We start from the raw sequence: 18,491 nt of genomic DNA, 5'->3' as shown, positions 1-18,491 counted from the left end.
TGACCTTGCCTTTTACCATGAGTGACCTTCTGTCTTTAATTCAGGGCAAGACCCCCAAAACCAACACTTTTTTTTTTCACATGAGGACATCGTCCATCTGACCGTGACTTGAATAAAAGCTGTCATGCCCTCACACCACACTGGCCACACAGTAAACATGCAACTGCTAACTCAAAAAGAAAGAAAGAAAAACTGAGGATATAAAAACATGTAAGGTCTGCGGCTGCTATCAAATGGACCCATGGTTGTATGTGGCCACAACCAACATCGCCCATTGTGGGCTCCACATTTTGAATCCTGCATTTCCATCTTTTTTTAGAACCAGAAGTGAACACATCTGGATGAGTGGGTGGAAGCTTGGTTGTTAAGGTGCATCCATAGACTGCGTGGATGCATCATACAGACACAGATGTCTACTATTTAGTGGAAAAACAATATACAAATAAAACGTTAGAAGATCACACAGCAAACTTATAAGAGACTTCCTGGAAAGTCTGAAAGTACAATTAACAGCACCGCAATCCATATCATTTGTCAGCTAACTGCATTAAAAAGGCTCCAAAAGGCTGCATGGTTGGAAGGTACTGTTAGTGACTTGAATCAGCAAACAGCTAGCATTTATCCACCTGTGTCAGCACCCAACTTTGAGTGGTAGGACAAGAAAAGTGAAATACCGTTCCAATTACCTGTCGCTCAAAGCAGATTAAATAACATTTAAATGGATAAATTCTAAAAAAAACCCTAATCTTCCCAAAAAGCTGGAAATGAGCTAAAGAGAATGAATAAAATGCTTTTGTACCAGGCTGTAGAGTTCAGCGATTTAATGCTGGAGTCTGTGGAGATTTTGGAGACAGCCTCAAGTGGCTATTACAGGAACTGCAGTTTCTGGCAATCCGTGCTGGCTTCCATCTTTCACCCCTGAAGGTTGCTGCTTGGTGTCAGCTGAAAGGAAGACTACAATATATGAGGTCACGGTCAAGAGTAGAACAGCCAAGAGGAGAAATTTAAACTTTATGAAAAGCATGACTTATTTTTCATAACTGTAAGAAAGATTGTGTACACAAAGCTAATGTTTTATAACTTTGCATGAATGCTCCTTTGCATTTAGAGTCAGACACACTGTGATACACGCCAGCAAAAAACTACACATCTCAGCTTGTGGAGTGTGGTCATCTGTTTGTAAGTTTTACAACCCTTGGAGGGATACATGATGACGTAAGATGTAGTAATATTTGCAAAAACAATCTTTACAGGACATTTTGATACGTGACTGTTTTGATTAAAGTCAATTTACAGCATAGCCACATAGTCTTTTTAACTTGGGAAAGCAGGCATAAAAATCAAATGGTCAGTAAGTATGTTACCAACTTTTCCCTATTAACTCACCATTATGTGAGGAGCCTGCAATCTCTTTATAATCCACATCCCCTGACCCCACCCTACACAGCTTTCTCCAGCCAAAGAGTCACAGCGTTCCTTGTCGACAACAGTGTCTAGCTGGGCTTAAGAAGTGACCCAGAGCGTAACTAAAAAAGTCTAAGCTGTCTCAAGACTCTTAGTAACTGGGACACACAAAACATCATTACTGAGATGTGGATAATTACAGTGCAAAAGAGTGGCCTCCTAAGCATGTAATGCACTCTTTTATCTTAAGAAGTCAATCTCTCCAAAGCTGACAGCTTGCAGCATATGATCCTGGTAAACAAATACTTTTGCGCGGCACAAAAGTGCCATTAAAGGCCAAAACTGTCAACACAAATTCCATTCTTAACTTGGAGGGGGAGGGAACCAAAGTGCAGCGGGGAGGGGGGGACGGACGTGATCACTTCTGGTTGCTTTAACTTGCACGGAGGTACGGAGGTTGTCATAGAAACATTTCTATGAAGGGATATAACCTGAACACATGCCATTTAATTACCTTTAAGTTTAAGTAACAGGGGCTCAGTGAAAACACACTGGATGGGCTCACTGACGAGGTTAGAGAAGTGATGCTGCTGGTGCGCCACTCCCTCAAATTTCTTAACCATGCATGCCCCCCCGAAAAAAAAAGAAAAAAGAAAAGAAAAGCACCAACACCTCAAGGGTTGAGGGAACAGTCTGCTTCATTACAGTGGTACTGGGGGATGGGTGATGGTGCGATTCAAACACTAATCCAAAAATGAGTGTTTCATTATCTAAAGAGCCAAAAACAACACTGATGCGATCTGTGTATAAAAGCCACTTTCTTCTAATCAAACCCCCCATCCCCTTTTTTTTATTTTGCACAGTGCAAAGTTTCCACAGTATTAGAATAAAAAAAATAATAAACACAAAGGCTTTTTCTACTTGAGTTCAGCTAGAAGCAACAATTCTCATATCTGAGACAAAATCATGCATCAACCAGCGTTCATTGAGCTGAAAGCCGAATCTTAATTTTGATAAATGATTGAAACATATGACAGGGTATACACATTAATCCTGTGGAGGACATTCATTTTCCTATTACCATAATGTAGAGCACGACCACCCAATGATGAATGCCGCAATCAAAAAATGGACACAGAGTGGGGAGAGCCGGGGTAATAAGTGCGCTGCTCCCAACAACGGTCAGTCTTGAAGGGAGACTAATGGCAGGTCTCTCTGCATCTCTCCCACTGCCTTAAGTGGGTAAGGGAGGGAGAAGAATGCATCCTGTTTTACAAAATCCAGTGGCCTCACTTATCAAATGCAAGTACACCTAAACAACAAGTAAACAAGAGTCTATTTTAAACACACTTTGAGAAATGATTACAGGGGCATTTCAACAAAGGGGCTGATTGTGCGCTGTCGCTGACATATTTCACAAGGGGCATTTATTGCCGCCTGGCCTTTGAAGAGTGAGAGCTGCTGAGTGAGGGGGGGAACTGGCCCACACCTGCATAACTGAGGAGGGAACACCTGTGCACCCTGCGGCTTGAACAAGCAAGGTCGATCCAGCTAATCCAGGGGTGAAAGCTGATCAGAGGACAGGCCTGAAGAGTTCTGCAGCTCCCAGTGCCTTGTTAGCCTTTCTTTACCAAAAGAGAGGGAAAAAAAGTTACATCTATTGATTTTTGGGCCACACTTGATTGCAAGACAGAAGGGACAGGGAGTGTGAAATAGAGGAGGCCAGCAGAAGATTTTTTTAGGAGCTTGTAATGTTTAGAGAAATTAGTCTGAATTGGAGGTTTATCATGATGAAAAGCAATATACTACCAACACCCCTGTCTGTTTCTGGACAACGAAAAAAGATGGGATATAAAAATGGAGCATGCAACTACGGTAAGCTGATTAATCGTAGATATTGATAACGCAGGCAGCAGTCATGCAGGTAAAGGATCATTAAGTCTAAATGCACTTTTTGAGCTTAAGAAGCTGTGACAGTGGTATTTAAGGAAAAATATATCTGAGCACTAGTGGAACATGGTTTTAAAACTACCAGTCATATGTGATAACATTATATGGCTAGAACACTAAAGGATTGCACTGAAAAAGAATTAAACTGACTTCATATCTTACACACAGAAGCTGTAACAAGATGCAAATCAAATCACCGTTTCCTTCTTTGTTTTTTTTGTTTTTTTTACTAATTACTACAACGTAGTAGGCAGTTGCATAAAAATAAAATCAGCTGGAGAGTAAAATAGCTTCCAATTACATTCATGTAGATACTTGTCTTTATGTATTTTTGTGTTTTGTTATGTTTTTTTTTCTAGTGAAGACTGTATATATAAAAAAAAAGAAAAAAAGAAAAAAGAATTGAGCTGGTTTCGGAGCAAACTTTTTAAATTAATTTTCAAATATTTAATTTATCACATAACGGTGAATAAAAATCTTTAAATAGCCTAATTCTGTTAGACGTGTAATAAATGTGTTAGAAAATTAACAACTTGTTTTATATCCTCGCACTTTTTTTTAAAAAAATTCAGCGTTCAGCTTTCAGAGCAGGCACAGACTGGACAGTGCTCTCAAAAGGTCCTAACAGTTTTTTTAAAGCGAATACCGAGCTTGGGGAAATCTGTCAAAGCAGCTCGCTAACTCCGAGCGCAACGTGTAAATAATAACCCAACAAAAAGCAAAAACTTGACAACCAGCGGTTCACTTCCTAATTCAAATGGAGTGGACAGAGAGGTTTAGAAAAAATAGTCAAAGGTTTTCGGAGACTAATACGCTCCTGCGCAGGAAAACTTACCACGAGAAACGGCAGGTATATTTCCCTAAAGTCAAAGGGGACACGCCAGGTGAGAAGCCGTCGTCCTCTACACTTGCAGCCGTCTTCGCACGTGACTGTCCAAGTTCACCATAACGCAGAGAAAATGAACAACAAGCTGCAGAGTAAATAAAAAAAAGCTCAAATATTCCTCCGCTGGGCACCGCTGTCGGAGACGCACACACACACACACTCTCTCCTGCGGTCTCCCGTCAACGCCGCTGTTATTACTAATGCAACAGAGAGAAAAGCAATATACTGAGTCCTGTTTGAATGACGCGCAATGCGAGGAAGAAGAAGCGGCTTGTTTTTTTCTTTCTTTCTTTCTTTCGTTACGATTCAAACACACATCAGGCAGCAACCCGGCAAGCAAGTAGTATATTTGGGACTAGAACCCCCCCAGGGGAGGCACTTGCTTGTTCGCGGAGGTGTGTTTGTTATTTTTGGGCGTACTGCGACCCCGTGTGACGTCAGGGCCACCTGCTCTGTAAACAAAAAAAGTATTTTTAAAAGTTTGCTCCCCCCCTTTTTTCACTCTTCGCTAACGTTTAACTATTAAGTATTTTAGCGGGGAGAGCTGCTGCCCGTGTGAGGAAGCGTTCACCATAGTTAGACATTATTGTTGGGGATTGAACCGGTAACCTTCCACTAATGGGACGATCCCGCCAACCAAAAAGCAACATTTCTTGTTTTTGATAAACTTGACTTTATATGCTAAAACTGGCAAAGAAGTAGTGCGAAACCAACCGCTATTAAAATGAAGAAAAGAATCAATATATGCCTTTAATGTTCCTGCAATATTTCATCAAGAGCATCTGCTTTTATGTAGCAGCTTCCTCCGGCATACATCAAACGTGACTGTTTCCCTTTTGAATCTTTTTAAGGAAATGGTCATTTTGTGTGTTTTCTCCTCTCAAATTTTGCGTAATTAACCGACTTTCATAAACCTGCATGACACGAATTTTTTTTTTTAACAAATAATAATGCAAAGAAAGCATCGATGGAAACAAATATACCTTAAAATCTTCAGCAGCTTTCGAGCCAGAGTTTAAACTGCACCTCTCTCGTCAGCAGTGGCATTTTTAAAGCTAGCGTTTTTACGTGCACGTCATTAAATTGTAGGTTTGCAGACAGAAATATTCGCGGTCGTCTACAAGTGTTTACACTGAGAGGATGATTGGAAACCAGTGCGTGAAAAACATAATATCCTAAACGCCATCATCATCATCATCATCATCATCATTATCAGTGTTATTAAAATTGTGCTTTAGTGTAAACACGTTTAAGGTTAAACTCTGTATAAAGAAAACCACTGTTGAATAAATACTTTATTACAAAAAAAAGAAAAAGATATGACAACATGTACAGATTCTTGACTGGAGGATTTTTTTTATTACTTATTCTGTCATACCTTTACAACATAATTTAGTGTGTTTATTCATCTAATAGTAGATCCGAAGCCAGTCAAACAGTGAGCACAACGCTGAGCAGTAGTTAAAATGATTTGCTTTCTTCTATCTCGTCTTTCCTCTCCTTTCTTTCTTTCTTTCTTTCTTTCTATCCCCCCCTCCCCCCTTTTTTTCTTCAAACGCTACGATGTTCATAGCTAAGAAATGAATATTCAGAATAATATCAAGTGGGAAAGGAAAAGGAGTAGGAGCTAAGTGTTTTGCGTAAGAAGGGCGATGAGTGCATTTAAAGATTATATATCTGGTGTTATTTATGTTACAAATAATTGAGAAAAACACGGTTGTATACATGGATGTGTACAAGCTGCTGTGTAGTGTGGCCATGTGAATTCAAAATACAAAAAAAGATGTATTGTTATTACCATTATTATTGTTATTGCTGACTAAATACGTAAATATTTTAAAAAAAATACATTATCTTTTAGTTATTATTATTGTTATCAGCATCATCCAGAAAGCTGTTTCCTATTGGCGTGTATGCACGGAATACCCCTATTATATTCTGAAATCTCCTGAAAAAAATACAATATTAGACACTTATCTGTCTGATGTAATATAAACTGGAATTGTTCCTGTAATTGTGTGGTATACGCACACAGTCTTTTCTACCGTTTTGTGATTTTGTTTGTGTTAAAAATCTTTATTGCAACTAAATATTCCGTCAAATGTGAATTAGAGGAAGCAGCATCTGGAAAATGATGAGGACATGAAGGGAAAAGCAGCCTCATGGAATTGTGACGGTGGTATGCTGCCACCTACTGGTCATTCTTTAAAACAGAAAACAACTTTCTGATCAAGGTAACTGGCACAGGAAGTCTTAGGTACACAGAAGAAATATTAATATTACCTTTTCCTTCTGTAATGATCTTGTTTGTGGACAAGGCTAACTGTACGCCTGGAACTCATTATCACACTAAGGGAGACTAAAGTGGAAATGCAAATGAATTTTAACTTGTGCTGACATGAATTTTTCTATGATCACATAGTGCCATCTACTGATAAAACTTAGTCACACAATTCGTCTTGCATTTAGACATTTTTTAACATTGCTGCTACTGACTGTATGCATTTATTGTTATGTATTTTATATGATTGCACTTAGCTGAGGCAAATTGACACTTTTTCACGCGTCTGCCTTTTTATACGCTGCAAATGATGCAACTTAATTACTAAAACTGCAGTTGAAAAGTTCAAGGAGAGTATTTTTGGCTTCAGTATGAAGAACAAAGGGTCCTTTGGGGGAAACCCCCCCCCCACTCACACACTTTTATATTTTGGGGTATACTTATCCAGCATATCAAGGATTAGTTGAATTAAACTTCATATCTGAGATCACTTTGTGCAAAATCATGCCAGTACGCGCAGTCACAAAGCTAAAGAAAGAGTCCAATCTCATAATAATGTTCTGTTTTGTTGTCCAAAATGCTGTGAACCTAGAAAATGAAGTCTGCCTTTAATGTCGATGATACAAGAAGGTCCCTGGCCTTCCAAGAACAGCAACAGAACTAATACTAATTTGATACATTATTGATGACAGTGTGGACATGCTTTCATTTCCTTGTCCACGTGGAGGTGAGTAGTCAGCAGCAGCTCCCCCGCAGTGGGTAGGATGATACTTTTCTTTCTAGGGGACACTTCAGCAGGGGACACACTTGGTAACACAAGGAATTTAGGTGTGGCAATTCAATTTCAGTTTCAGACAACTTACTGTAGCATCCTATGGTACTTCAGTTGATCAGTGTCAGTAAATACTTTGAAGCAGCAGCACTAGTCTGGAAAATGCATTTTACATTTTATGGCTTTTAACACTGGTGAGGTTCCTAAACAAAAACTAAAGCATCTCAGAGCTGTTCTCATATGTGCGCCTTATGCTAACCATCAGTCCTTAGGTTGATCGATCACTCTCCATTTGTGCTGTTTCAAAGGATGACTTTTCATCAAACTTGAGTCTGTTGAGCTTTAGATTTATACCCAGAGAACTGATCACCATTAAGTAAAACTAGACAACTGCTTTTACAGTGTAGCCAAGAATGCAGAGATACTGTATCAGGTGTGGATTGTTGATAAGCAGGTAGAAATTTTGCTATGTGAAACTTTTAAGACTTTGTTGCTGCAAAGCAAGTAAATGTAAAATAAAATAAAAAACTTCAAAGTAGCTTCAAGTATGTCCTTTTTTTGCACTAGTTTTCCATTGTAGAGCTCTGTAAATGCTTTGCTTTCATGTAGTTATGATGTTACTAACAAACATATTATGAGAGCGTAACTGCGAGGATAACAAGCCAGCCTTGGTCTAGTTATATGTGTCCTATTAATAGGCCTGGCTCAGGCTCACGAGCTTCGCTGTAACCGAACTCCATCTGTCAAGTCACGTCCTCTCCCTGCTCTCCCCTCTACACTATCACTGTAGCCGGGCGAGGGTCACTCTGCTCTGTGCCACCCTCCTAGCGGACAGACGGCAGGACAGGCAGACAGCTCAAGACCATCGCATATTATGGAGACTCTGTGCGTTCAACCCTCGCAACAGGACGGGCTGATGATGGAGGAGGAACAAGGGAAAAGTGGAAAACAGAATGAGGGGGGAATGAAGGCCTCTTCTCCCACGGGCTCCACCACAGATGAGGAGACAGATGACGACTCGGAACCAGAACCCCCACCAGTTATTCGCAGGAAGGTGTCTTTCGCAGATGCATTTGGCCTCAACCTGGTCTCTGTCAAGGAGTTTGACAGTGCTGAAGCGGCAGAACTAGAAGTCAGTCGGGCTGCTGAGCAGGAGGCACTTCATTCATTAGAGGAGCTCTATATGTGCTGTCTGTTTACAGTCCCGTCATCCCCGGAGGAGCTGGAACAGAGGCTGCAGGCACAGATGGTCGAACTGGAAAGCATTGAACTCCTCCCGGGGACCACCACCCTTCGAGGCATCGTCAGGGTGGTCAACCTCTGCTACAGTAAGTCTGTTTTTGCCCGGATCACTCTCGACCGCTGGAACAGCTGCTTTGACCTCCCGGCAGAGTACGTGCCCGGGTCCAGTGATAGAAAAACAGACAGGTTTGCCTTCAAGTATACTTTGGTGCCTCCGTTAGAGAGAGAAGGGACTAGATTGGAGTTCTGTCTCTGTTATGAATCATCAGCGGGCACATTCTGGGCTAACAACAAAGGACTTAATTACGTGATGTTTTGCCACCAAAAGGGACAGATAAAGGAGCATGGGCCTCAAATGCAAGAGGAGAGCTACAAGAGCAAGAGGAGCTGTCTCAAAGCTAACAGGTGTGAAAGTCGGGAGTTTTTTTAAACATTTTTTTAAACAAGGAAGTTTGAAAGTTGGCACAGTGCACTTACACTGTGCTGCTCTTCTCATTAAGAGAAGTCATTGAAACCAATATGCTCCACTAACTGGGCCATTGTGTGTTTACAGTGAGGTGTTATGTAACCATCCAGCGGCCTGTAGAACACACATTGCCCATTTATGGCCAGATGTATGCGCCGGTTTCCATGACGTCTCCACTGTAGCAAGATATGCTCATTTTATCCTCTTTGACCCCATCTGCAAAATTCTTTTTTTATGCCTCAAGAATTATAGCTCCCCTTTATGTGCATGCTCTGGCTTTGAGCTGCTGCAGCACAAGGGCCAGATAACGCAGCAGACAAACATATTTCAAAGGCCTCTGGCGCAGATACACACTGTCTGGACGTGCATAATAGGTATTATGTATACTGTGTATCATAATTATACAACACGGCCAGTTGTTGTTTAAGGCGTGTCTTTAATAAAAGATTGAAACCTGTTTTCTATTATACCATTTGACTTGAACCCCAGTGCTCGAGGTGTTTATGGGGACTTTAAGCTTCGCGAAATTATGAAACACAACATCTGGAGGATAAAGAGGAACAATACCCCTTTTACTATAAAAAGATCTGATGAATACTATACATACTGGATTGTTAAATTAATTATCTGGTGCTGTCTGGAAAACATCTTATGTCACGCTAGCCATATCTTATTTTGAACAACAGGAATGGAAGCACAGTGGAGAAGACCCGGGATAATGCTAACGCAGCAACAGTGGCTACAGGTGTGTACTTAGTGTTTATATATGCATACATGTGTGCATATATGTTTTAATGTGCAACAAAACTTTCACCCTTGCCTTTTTTGGTCTTCTGCAGAACTAGAAGCAACACAGAGAGCAGAAAAGGCCCACAGGCAGACACTGGACAGCAAAGATGTCCAGTTATTACTTCACAGTGATGAGCACAGAACTTTGGTGAGGCTCTTTTTATATTATTTTACCCAACCCCAAATGATAATGAAAAACATTTATTGATAATGAAGTAATGCGCTAGGCCAGAGGCTGCAGTTTGAGGTTCAGCAGTTCCCACTATGCTTTTAAGAGAGGATGAAAAACAAAGAAAAAGGAGTGGGAGTGTGGGTCATAGGGATTTACAGAGATACAGCCGGAAGGGGTAATGTTTGGCGTGTCTTCAGTGTTTTAGGAAATTATAAAACACCAGCATCACCAAAAAGTAAACTCCCCCAGCCATAAAATGTATGTTGGGTCATCATAAAAACGCAGTTCTTGTTTGTCTCCAAGGTACAAATGATAGCTGAGGAAGCGGTGCATGTTATACTGCACAGTGAGTCCCAGAAGGGTACATGAAGTTAGCTAACCTGATACTTGGGAACACATCTGAAATCCTTCACATGCAGTCCATTAATAATACATGGAGCATGCTTGTAAACATGTGGGAAAATTAATGAGTCAAACAAGAATAGGTCTGAAGTTGCTAGATTATTGAAATGCATTGCATGTTGGCTATATAAAAAAATACTCAAAGGAAAGGCACGTTTTTAATCACCAAGCAAATATCAGGGTTTCGCCAGCACGGTGACTTAACAAAACTAACTGCTTTGACTTTTGGCCTTTTTTGACAGGTGGAGAGCGTAAAAAGCAGACGCAAAGCAGCACGTTTGGTACGTGTGCAGGACTACCTCTCCCAAAGAACGCATCAAGAATCCAAGGATCTTGCATGTGACTCAGCCAGTGGCCAGAAAGACTCTCAGTCTATGCCGGCTCCCTGGGGTGACTCTGCCAGCTTGCTCTATAAATACCAAAAGGCGCAACCGAACGAGTGCCCACAAGTCCTCACCTACCATCAGATTCCTCTCCTTACACTGGACTGGAGCAATGACAAACCCCAGCAGTGGGAGACGGCTGACGCGGATGACATCTGGAGCGGAAAAGCTAAAACGATCTTGTCAAAAGAAGAAAACGCACCTTCTGCTGATGACATGTGGGAGACCTTTCTTCCCGGTACAGATGATACCGACAATAAAAAAGCCTCTGTGTGCGATGCATGGCAGGCCTTTCTTAATGGGCCCGACCATTCCAACGTTCCAGAGTCAGAATGGCTGCAGACAGCAGCATCAGTGTCTCCTTCAAACGACAAAGGGCCCCAACCCCAATATTCAGCATTTCGAGAATTTCAACTGGGTGCAGGTATTCCTGCCGCCGCACAGGCACACTGCTTAGATGCACGTCAGCCTCTGTCAGACACATGGGGAGAACTGTTGGCTAATGTTGCCTTGAACACCGAAGACCACCAGCCAGCAGAGGCATGTGTCACCAGCCCAAGAGATGACAACGCAGCAACACAAGACGCATCCCAAAGGTCAGAGACAAGCTCTGTAACAGACACTCCACAGAAATTTTGCCTCGAGGGGGCACCGCGGTCCGAGGACTCTATTGACAGTTCAACCGAGTGTCACAAGCATGTGGTCCGGGAGCGAGAAAGGGAAGGAATAATAGGAGGAGCGAAAGAAGTAGAAGAGGAGCCCATCACATCACACATGGCTGACTTAATAACAAGCTCAGGGGAGTCGCAGACAACAGACATGACAGCAATGCCAGGGTTTCAGAATGCCAGTGCTGTTGATAGTATCTCACAGGAAGCAAGGCTGGATGAGGGTCTTTCTTCCACCGGGGAAGGAGAGGTTACAGGTACTGCACACAATGCCGTAGATGACACACTGGCATTTAGGGAGACAATCAGACAAGGGACAAAGGATGGGGCGAGGTATGTTTCTTCCACATCCAGAAAAGGAGTGGAGGAGGAAGACATCATGATGAACTATACGGAAAATAAAGCATCTACAGAGGAGGAGATATTTAGGCCACACAGAACAGAAGAGAGTGAAACCTCCCCAAGGTATGCAGATGAAATGCAGTGTGAGCAATTTGGGCCAAACAGAAATGGCGGAAATCAGCAGGAGAGTGAAACAGGACCTCAACATTTACACGCTGGTAGATTTGATTCAAAGCAGGAAAACAAAATCGTGGCAGCCGAATTGAATGAAGGCGTTCCATTGAACACCAAAGGCGTGACAGCACTCGAAAAGACAGAGCAGGAAACGTCCTTTTCAACAACAGGTAATGAAACAAAGGGACTAATAAGTACAGCAGAGGAAAGGTTCCAGGCGTTAGATGATCAAGCATGGCAACATAATGATACAGCTTTAGATGTGAGTGCATCAATAATTTTGGATGTGTACGACAAACAGTCACAGTCAGTCCAAAGAGGCAAGGAGCCAAAAGTCGAGATGAAGCAGGAATCACAAATGGAACAAAACGGACTGAAATTGAAAGAAGGTGAGCACGGATTAAACTTCAACAAGACAGAGGTGGGAAAAAGCTTTAGTTGCAACGGAATAATAGAAAATCAATCAGAAAAGACGAGACCTACTGAGAAATCAAATGATGTCAACCAGGCTTTCCAAAGTGGCCGCAATACATTCAGACCTCCAGCAAATAAATGCAACCCAAAGGGACTGGAAGTGGTTGAAGTGGGATCGACTGACTCACAGGAAGACACGGAGGGTCAAAATGAGAACATATGTGGCGAAACGAGCCAAGAGGAAATCGAAGTAAAGGAGAATGCTGCGAAGAAAGACACTTCAGCGGAACACCAATCTGAGACGTTACAAAGACTAGAAGGAGATACGACTCAGGAAGACAGAGATGAGATGATGAGTATTCGGGAGCTGAAAATGGAAGCAGGGAGGGAGTTGATGGGTAATGTGGAGGGCCCTCAGGGGGAGAGGAAGAATGCACCGGCAGAATTGAAAGAAGAAGAAGAGTTGTCAGCAGAAGTTGAGAGCTCTCTGCGTGTTGAATATAAAAAGCTGTCAGATGGAACAAAAGAACCTATTATGGGAGAAAATACTGCATCACTTGAGGTGATAGAGGTGGGATTGGAGGAGATCTTCATAGAAAGATTTGTAGAAGATTTGGTCAGGGGGATTTGGGAAGAGGTCTATGGGAGAGAAGTGCAGACATCAAATAGACACACTGATATTGTTGATGGAATGGGGTGCATGCTGAGAGATACTACACAAGGCTGCCATCTTCTTTTTGAAAAAGACTTCAATGACACTTTTGATTCAGGTGTATTTTCCTTGACGGAATTACCAACAGATCCAAACTCAAGTTTCTGTCAAGGCCTAGAGCAAGCCGTACCCACTAAAGGCCATGAACGCTCTGTGCTAGAAGGAAGTAAGTTACTTGACACAGCAGAACAAACTCACTTTGTCTCTGAATCACATACAGATTTGATTTTGAGTTCTAATCTCAGTCACAATCTCACCACCACCTTAGATGCGCGTAGTCGGCAATCATTGCCTGAAACAACTCCAGCTCTGGGAGAAGCTCCGATGGATCAGAAAAGCCACACTCACATAAAAGAAAGATCGGCTGCTCATTGTGAGACAGGCAGACAAATAGAAGGCTGTGTAGTTGCCCACGGAGAGATTTTTAATAAATCAGCCCACCCATTTCACAAACATCCATCTTCTTCCTCAGAGAAATTAAAAGAGACCGATGGTCTTGTATGGTGCAGTATATTATATATCCTCAGTCACGTCACTAGACTTCTAATCTATGCCCTCTTAATTAGTGGATTCTTTGTCATTGTTTTCCTCTATGATTTCCCAGCGGTCTTTGCTCTCTACATATTTTCATTGTCATGGTGGTTTTATAAGTGGAGGAGACAGCACGTGATGACAGACAAGGAGATGGTGGAATAGCCTAAGATTTAAGAAAAAGCAAGTATGGTGAAGAGTGCTACCTGTGGCATTTTTAAACATCAGCACACTACTGTAAACTGTAACGTTCACTACCATGCACAGTGCTGTTAGAGTGTGTGTGAGTGTGTGTGCGTGTTTGTACATTTGGCTGATTTTCCCATCTCTTAAGTTACTTAATAGACCGATTCCCAAACTTTTTGGGGTTGACGAACCATTAAAACTGAACAAAATCTACTACGTACCTGTTTTTGGACTTGCCTGCATTTTTTTTGGTTAATTTAAATACAGTCTAGTGGTAAAAAATATGGATGAAGTTACAATAAGACTCACTAAACAAACAGAATTTGGCGCAGAAATATGTTTTTGTTGTTGCATGTTTTGTAACCCTATAAATCTGTCTGCAACTCCAAGCAGTCGATCTAATTTGAGTTCCCATTAGGCCGTCATTCTGTGGGTGAAAAAGACAGAATAAAGGAATCGGTGGGTGTTTTGGTTCACTCATCAATAAAATTTACAATAAACCTCAAACTGAACTGAACATTTTTAAAATCATATGAATTTTCACCTTTTGTTGAATGTTTTAGTCCACAGAAATGTTTACGTGTATGACGTGTGTATGTTTGCTGTGTTTTATGGGCCCAATACCACTTTATTATGTAACAAATGGAACAAATTTCCTTGATTTTCTTCAATAAAAGAAATTCATGTGACTAAAAAAAAATACAACAAAGAAACCCCCATTGTTTTTTACATTGACACAGCAAGATTTATTTTGCCCTGGACATTTTCATATTTCACAATTGATGAACTTTGCATGATGCATGTTTTATGACACTACAGCTTTGTGGTTTGTTCAGTATATCCTAGACTTTGATTGTACAAGGTCATTATACTTACTGTAATTATTCACTGACAGAATGAACTAAAGTAAGTCTTGAGAGGACTCAGATTACATTTTTATTGTACTATGTTTTGCAATTCAAGTAATTTGTTAGTTGCACAGCCCTAGGGACCAGTCAGTGACCCTCTGGAAAACTCCGGTCACTATGGAAACGTGTGTACTCTGTGAAAGATGGGCAAGTGGGTGCTGGAAGTTGGTTGCTGTGGTCAGGTGAAATCAGTTTTTAAAAAAGTTACTGCTATGGACAAAGAGGTTTTTGTTTCCCTTATTTAACTTAGCAACAGTGATCAACTTCCACGATCATCTTTCCAACCAACTGGGGAATATATTTTTTTTCCTAGTAACCACATGTTCCCAGGGGGTTTCTGACCTGCCTCTAGGCCTGTGAGACTGATGCCTAAGCAGTCTGTTATTTTTAAAATATGAGCACATTTTTCATTTGCATTGGTTGTGACACAAGATGAAAAAAGGAAAATATCTGAAGCATCTGCAGTGTTTCTGTCTTGCTTGTGTCAGTGTCCATCTTAAGGTAATTGAGGAAAGAAGCTAATGAGCTCAGCTCCATATTTTAAAGTAGCAAGTAGCTAAGCAAACCTTAGCTGTCAACCTTAGTTGACGTAAAAGCTAGCTCCACAGAAACTAGCTTTTAGCTAAGCTGTTACCTAGAGGAGAATTCACAAGCTTGTTGCTGGTAATGTTGTGGAAGAGATGATCCTGTCATTAATTTACTATAAAACACAGTAACAATGATATAGTCAGAGGTGAACTGACAGCAGGCTACACAGATACTGGACAGTATAACCAACATGCAAAAGCTAAGTGCAAAGAAACGTTTGTTTTTATAACCTAAAGTACTCTAAAGTTAGCAGTTTTTTTGTTATTTGATTTACAGGTTGCTATAAAGATTACTGCGTCTTTTAGAGATTGTAGGTTTAAAGATATTCATTTGGAATAATGACAGTATCTGAAAGTCATTAAAGATATTAAATATCTAACATTCAAATAAGTCCTGTTGTTTTATACCTTTGTTTCTTCAGAAGAATCACATTTTAATGATCAGATTAGTTCACTCTAAACCTTTGTACATGCTGACATGGATTTTTTAATTATGCTGTTTGGACAAAATGCAATGAATACAATAACTCCATCTGCTAATACACAAATGAACAGACTGTCAAGGTAGGTGGTGATGGAGAGAGGACCCAAAGGCAGGAAATGGAGGCAGACTGAATGAAGGAATAAAAAGAGCCTTCATTGGCTGATACAAACACAACACAAAGCCCAAAAGTGAACCAAGAAGGAATAAGAAACACTGGAACACAAAGAGTATAAAGATGACTATATCTACAAACATGGCTGATTGGTGAATCAGCACACGTAGGAAGGAAGCACGGGAGGCAAACAACAAAAGGAAGTAAAATTAAAACAAGACACACACGAAAACAGAGACGAGAAGCAAATGCGCAAGAAATCCAGGACCTTTGCAGATGTGGGTATAATGGGCAAGGGTTATAAATGTGAAGAATCCACTTCATGAACGAAGTGCATTATTATTTACTTGAGACTACATATAAAAATAAATGAGTCTTGATTATGGGTCAGTCAGTTACCACTTTTCGAATAAAAGTATTTCAGTGAAAATAAAATAATCTTACCTAAGAAAAATATAACATTTATCAAACTATGGCATATAAAAAACATCTTCTCTTTAACATTTCTTGTCACTTTTCTTGTTCACTTCTGGCTCCAAATAACCAATATGGTGGCAGCCAAAACGCTACAGTTAAGTCCAATATTTGATTTCATTATGGCCTCCTCCATCTTTTATATACAGTCTATGGTGAGGCAGCAATAGAGTGAAAAGCCTAACAATCAGATGATCCACTATCACCAAGTACTAGGCAACAGCAGGAAGAAAAAACTCAGTTTTAACAGGAAGAAACCAGAAAAAAATTACTTCGGAAAGACGGGGAAGGGAAGAGAAGAAGGAGAGCAAAAGGAAACAACTCTATGCGTGCATATGTCCTTATATATATATGTATATATAGATATATATATATATCTATATATACATATACACATGTGTGTGTATATATATATATATTAGTAATGTCTCTGCACACCTGTAATCCCATATTCCATTTGTGTCTATGACTTGTGCTGAGGACAAAAGAAATATCCCTGCATACATGTTCCAACCCTACAGAAGGGTTAGGAAGATTGTTTTGATGATTACATGATCCCAGAGACAAATTAATTCATGCATATTTCAATTACCCAGGCATGTATCTTGCAACACATTCTATTTCCTAGCTAACATTTATTTTGGCACCATATTGACTATGGTGCTTGGGTGCCTGTAAGGCTCTTGTGTGACTCAATATATTATTTGTTAGTGTACCACAAGCAGAGAGTTTCTCACTGTGTGACAATGTGTGCAATAAAGTGGCAGCTTGAGTGACAGTGCACTGCGATAGAAGTCACTTGATCCTGTCTGGGGTATGCTGACCTTTTGTAAGCTGGCTCCAATCCTATGCTGGCACCTTTAGAAAACTGGCCAAAAGCCAGTGTTGGCACAGCAGAGGTCTACTTTTTCTGTAAGGCCCTGTACTGATGAGACGCAGTGCAAATTTGGCACAAAGACTGTGGCGTGCACTGACAAAAAGTAGCAGTGACGGGAAGAATCTGAGAAACAAGGACAGAATCTTGATTATCTGGGGTTACCCAGAGGTGTAAGGCTGCTTGTTATTTTCCTGACTAGCTCGCATGCCAACGTGTAAGGATTATAAATTAATCAGTGCTGCACCAGGCAGAGGGATAAGGCTGCACATTTACAGATCTAGATAGCAGTGAGAGGTGCAGAAGCTGTTAGAAACCACAACAAATTGTATTTCCTTTTCAGCCCCCTCCCCTTCAAGATTTACACAAAAATCTGCAATAAATGACAACAGAGTTTTAGCACTTATGGCACTTTTAGCATTGAGATAGCTTAACCTTCTCACACCACATACATTAAACATATTTCTTTTTCTTGTTTGAAATGAAGGAATGTTTAAAAAGAACTTTGAATGATTTGAACTAGGTTCACATCAGGCTGCTGGGTGTCATAGATGTAGCACTGATAACTGACTCTCTGGAACACACCCAGCACCTTGTGATACAAGACTAAAATGAGAGCCTGTCATCAGATGTTAATGCTCTCGTCACTCCTCCTCTCACATTGCAGTGTGGATTGTGCGTTAGCATTTGTAACTATGGGTATGTGGTTATATGGGGATATGGTGGCTATCATGTGAGAGATACCCTCTATCCTATATAAGCCACCAAGTATTTAAAAAAGGCATTGACTGTTTACTTGTACTGTTGAATTGTGTTACCTTAGTGAGACCATGTTGTCTGTGTATTGACAAAGAGAAACTGATGAAGGAAAGGGTATATAAGCCTTTAAAATGTGTCAGTGTCCTGTTTTGTTGTACAGGATGTCAGTACTTCTTCTAAGGCTGATTAATCAGTTCATCTCGTATAGTCTTACACATAAATGTCCACCAGCAGCTTTCAATAAAAAAATAAATAAATGCAAATTTATGCAAGAAAAAATGTCGTGCAGTGACACATTTCTTCCAGCAGATGTAAGTGTGGCTCCATTTTTTAAAGAATCCAATAGCTGTTGAGGATTGGAAACCAAAATTATGGTTAAAGGTTTTAGTAGTACACAAACACACACACACACACACACACACACACACACACACACACACACACACACACACACACACACACGCATATATATTTTAGATTTGTGCAGTCACTTTAATTGAAATGTGTGACAAAATCTAT

At 40.7% G+C, this 18,491-nt stretch overlaps 2 protein-coding genes across 8 annotated transcripts in view; one reads left to right on the top strand and one right to left on the bottom strand.

Moving 5' to 3' along the window:
- The window catches only part of foxp2 (forkhead box P2), a 102,551-nt gene extending 97,977 nt beyond the window's left edge, over nucleotides 1-4,574 (bottom strand). For 3 of the 6 annotated variants that reach the window (XM_039601076.1, XM_039601079.1, XM_039601081.1), the window contains exons 1-2: nucleotides 4,190-4,574; nucleotides 800-942 (exon numbers count right to left, since the gene is read on the bottom strand). The gene's annotated coding sequence lies outside the window, so the exon portion shown is untranslated. Of the gene's footprint in view, nucleotides 1-799; nucleotides 955-2,893; nucleotides 3,030-4,189 lie in introns of all 6 variants that reach the window. The other 3 variants (XM_039601073.1, XM_039601074.1, XM_039601077.1) reach the window with 3 other exon arrangements.
- Nucleotides 3,169-15,118, top strand: ppp1r3aa (protein phosphatase 1, regulatory subunit 3Aa). Of its 2 annotated transcripts, none has more exons than XM_039601072.1 (4): nucleotides 3,169-3,279; nucleotides 9,688-9,746; nucleotides 9,841-9,938; nucleotides 10,607-15,118. In XM_039601072.1, the coding sequence occupies exons 1-4, from the start codon at nucleotides 3,269-3,271 to the stop codon at nucleotides 13,751-13,753; spliced, it is 3,315 nt and encodes a 1,104-aa protein (XP_039457006.1). In that variant the 5' UTR covers nucleotides 3,169-3,268; the 3' UTR covers nucleotides 13,754-15,118. The 2 variants fall into 2 exon arrangements, with proteins under 2 accessions (XP_039457006.1, XP_031606486.1); XM_031750626.2 differs by lacking the exon at nucleotides 3,169-3,279 and adding an exon at nucleotides 8,066-8,940.
- Nucleotides 15,119-18,491: the final 3,373 nt, after the last annotated feature.

The sequence above is a fragment of the Oreochromis aureus genome, linkage group 17, assembly GCF_013358895.1.
Source record: "Oreochromis aureus strain Israel breed Guangdong linkage group 17, ZZ_aureus, whole genome shotgun sequence".
In the NCBI taxonomy this organism is placed as follows: Eukaryota; Metazoa; Chordata; class Actinopteri; order Cichliformes; family Cichlidae; genus Oreochromis; species Oreochromis aureus.
The sequence above is the reverse complement of the archived record's forward strand: the minus strand, read 5'-3'. Positions and strand labels throughout refer to the sequence as shown.